This window comes from Myotis davidii, unplaced genomic scaffold (assembly GCF_000327345.1).
Source record: "Myotis davidii unplaced genomic scaffold, ASM32734v1 scaffold1477, whole genome shotgun sequence".
Taxonomy (NCBI): Eukaryota; Metazoa; Chordata; class Mammalia; order Chiroptera; family Vespertilionidae; genus Myotis; species Myotis davidii.
In genome coordinates, this window is record NW_006288182.1 from 107,447 (window position 1) to 108,296 (window position 850).

An 850-nucleotide genomic window follows, 5' to 3' on the forward strand; every position below is an offset into this window, starting at 1 on the left:
CACATTCCCAGGAGTCAACAGGAGAGGTGAGGCCCAGGGGGTCTACAAAGAGAAGACTAGCTGGAGAGGGAGGTGGGCTCCTGGGCTAGAAGGGTTATCCAGAAGGCAGAGCTTCCCGCCTTCCTCCCTGACCACCCAGCCCCAGCAAGCCGGCCTTCCCAGCCCGCACCCCTACCTTGTCTCGGCCATAGCGACGCAACAGCGTGTAGGGCCAGGAGAGAAGCGGCTCCAGTATCTGACTCTGAGCTCCCACAGTCAGGAGAGTCAGCTTCTCAGCCTCCACCCTCAGCACATAGGAGCCATGCAGGCCGCAGCGCTCAGAGGCTTCGGTCCTCTGCACGGTTACCCAGAACTGGGATCCTGGGAGGAATGCTCAATGAGACTGGCACCTGGCTGGGGGCGGGGACAGGTGGTCCCGGCACTCCCTCGTAAGCCAGCTCTCAGTAACTTCCCACTTCCCCATGGCACCCCAGTTGGTCCCTTCCCAGGGGCACCCTTCCTTTCCACCTCCTCCCTGCACAGCTCTCCAGGCGGCTACCTTCCCAGCTGGGGCTATACAGCGAGTTCTCCAGCATCTCCAGGGCAGAAAGCTTGGGTGGGTTCTCGGCAGGCGCTGGACCCCAGCTGCCTTTCTGGGGTAAAGAGAAAGAGAGTACCCAGAACCCTGTCATTCCTTCCCTCAACGCGATTCCGAGGGTCTGAGCCAGCCCAGTCCCCCTGCCCAGTTCCTACCCGCATCCCGCATCGCCCCTAGGGCCCAGTTCGGCTCGCCCCAGCCCCTCGCGGGTAGTCCTGGCCCCCTCACCGGAAAGGCATTCAGGCACAGCATTTGCACCCAGGCGGCGCTGGA

General features: G+C 62.9%; 1 protein-coding gene across 1 annotated transcript in view; it reads right to left on the reverse strand.

Annotated features, from left to right (window-relative positions):
* DOK1 (docking protein 1) overlaps nt 1–844 on the reverse strand; it is a 2,114-nt gene extending 1,270 nt beyond the window's left edge. Inside the window, exons 1-3 of the mRNA XM_006759992.2 lie at nt 806–844; nt 539–632; nt 176–360 (exon numbers count right to left, since the gene is read on the reverse strand). Of these exons, the coding sequence (XP_006760055.1) occupies nt 176–360; nt 539–632; nt 806–829 (303 nt within the window). The 5' untranslated portion in view covers nt 830–844. The remainder of the gene's footprint in view (nt 1–175; nt 361–538; nt 633–805) is intronic.
* Nucleotides 845–850: the final 6 nt, after the last annotated feature.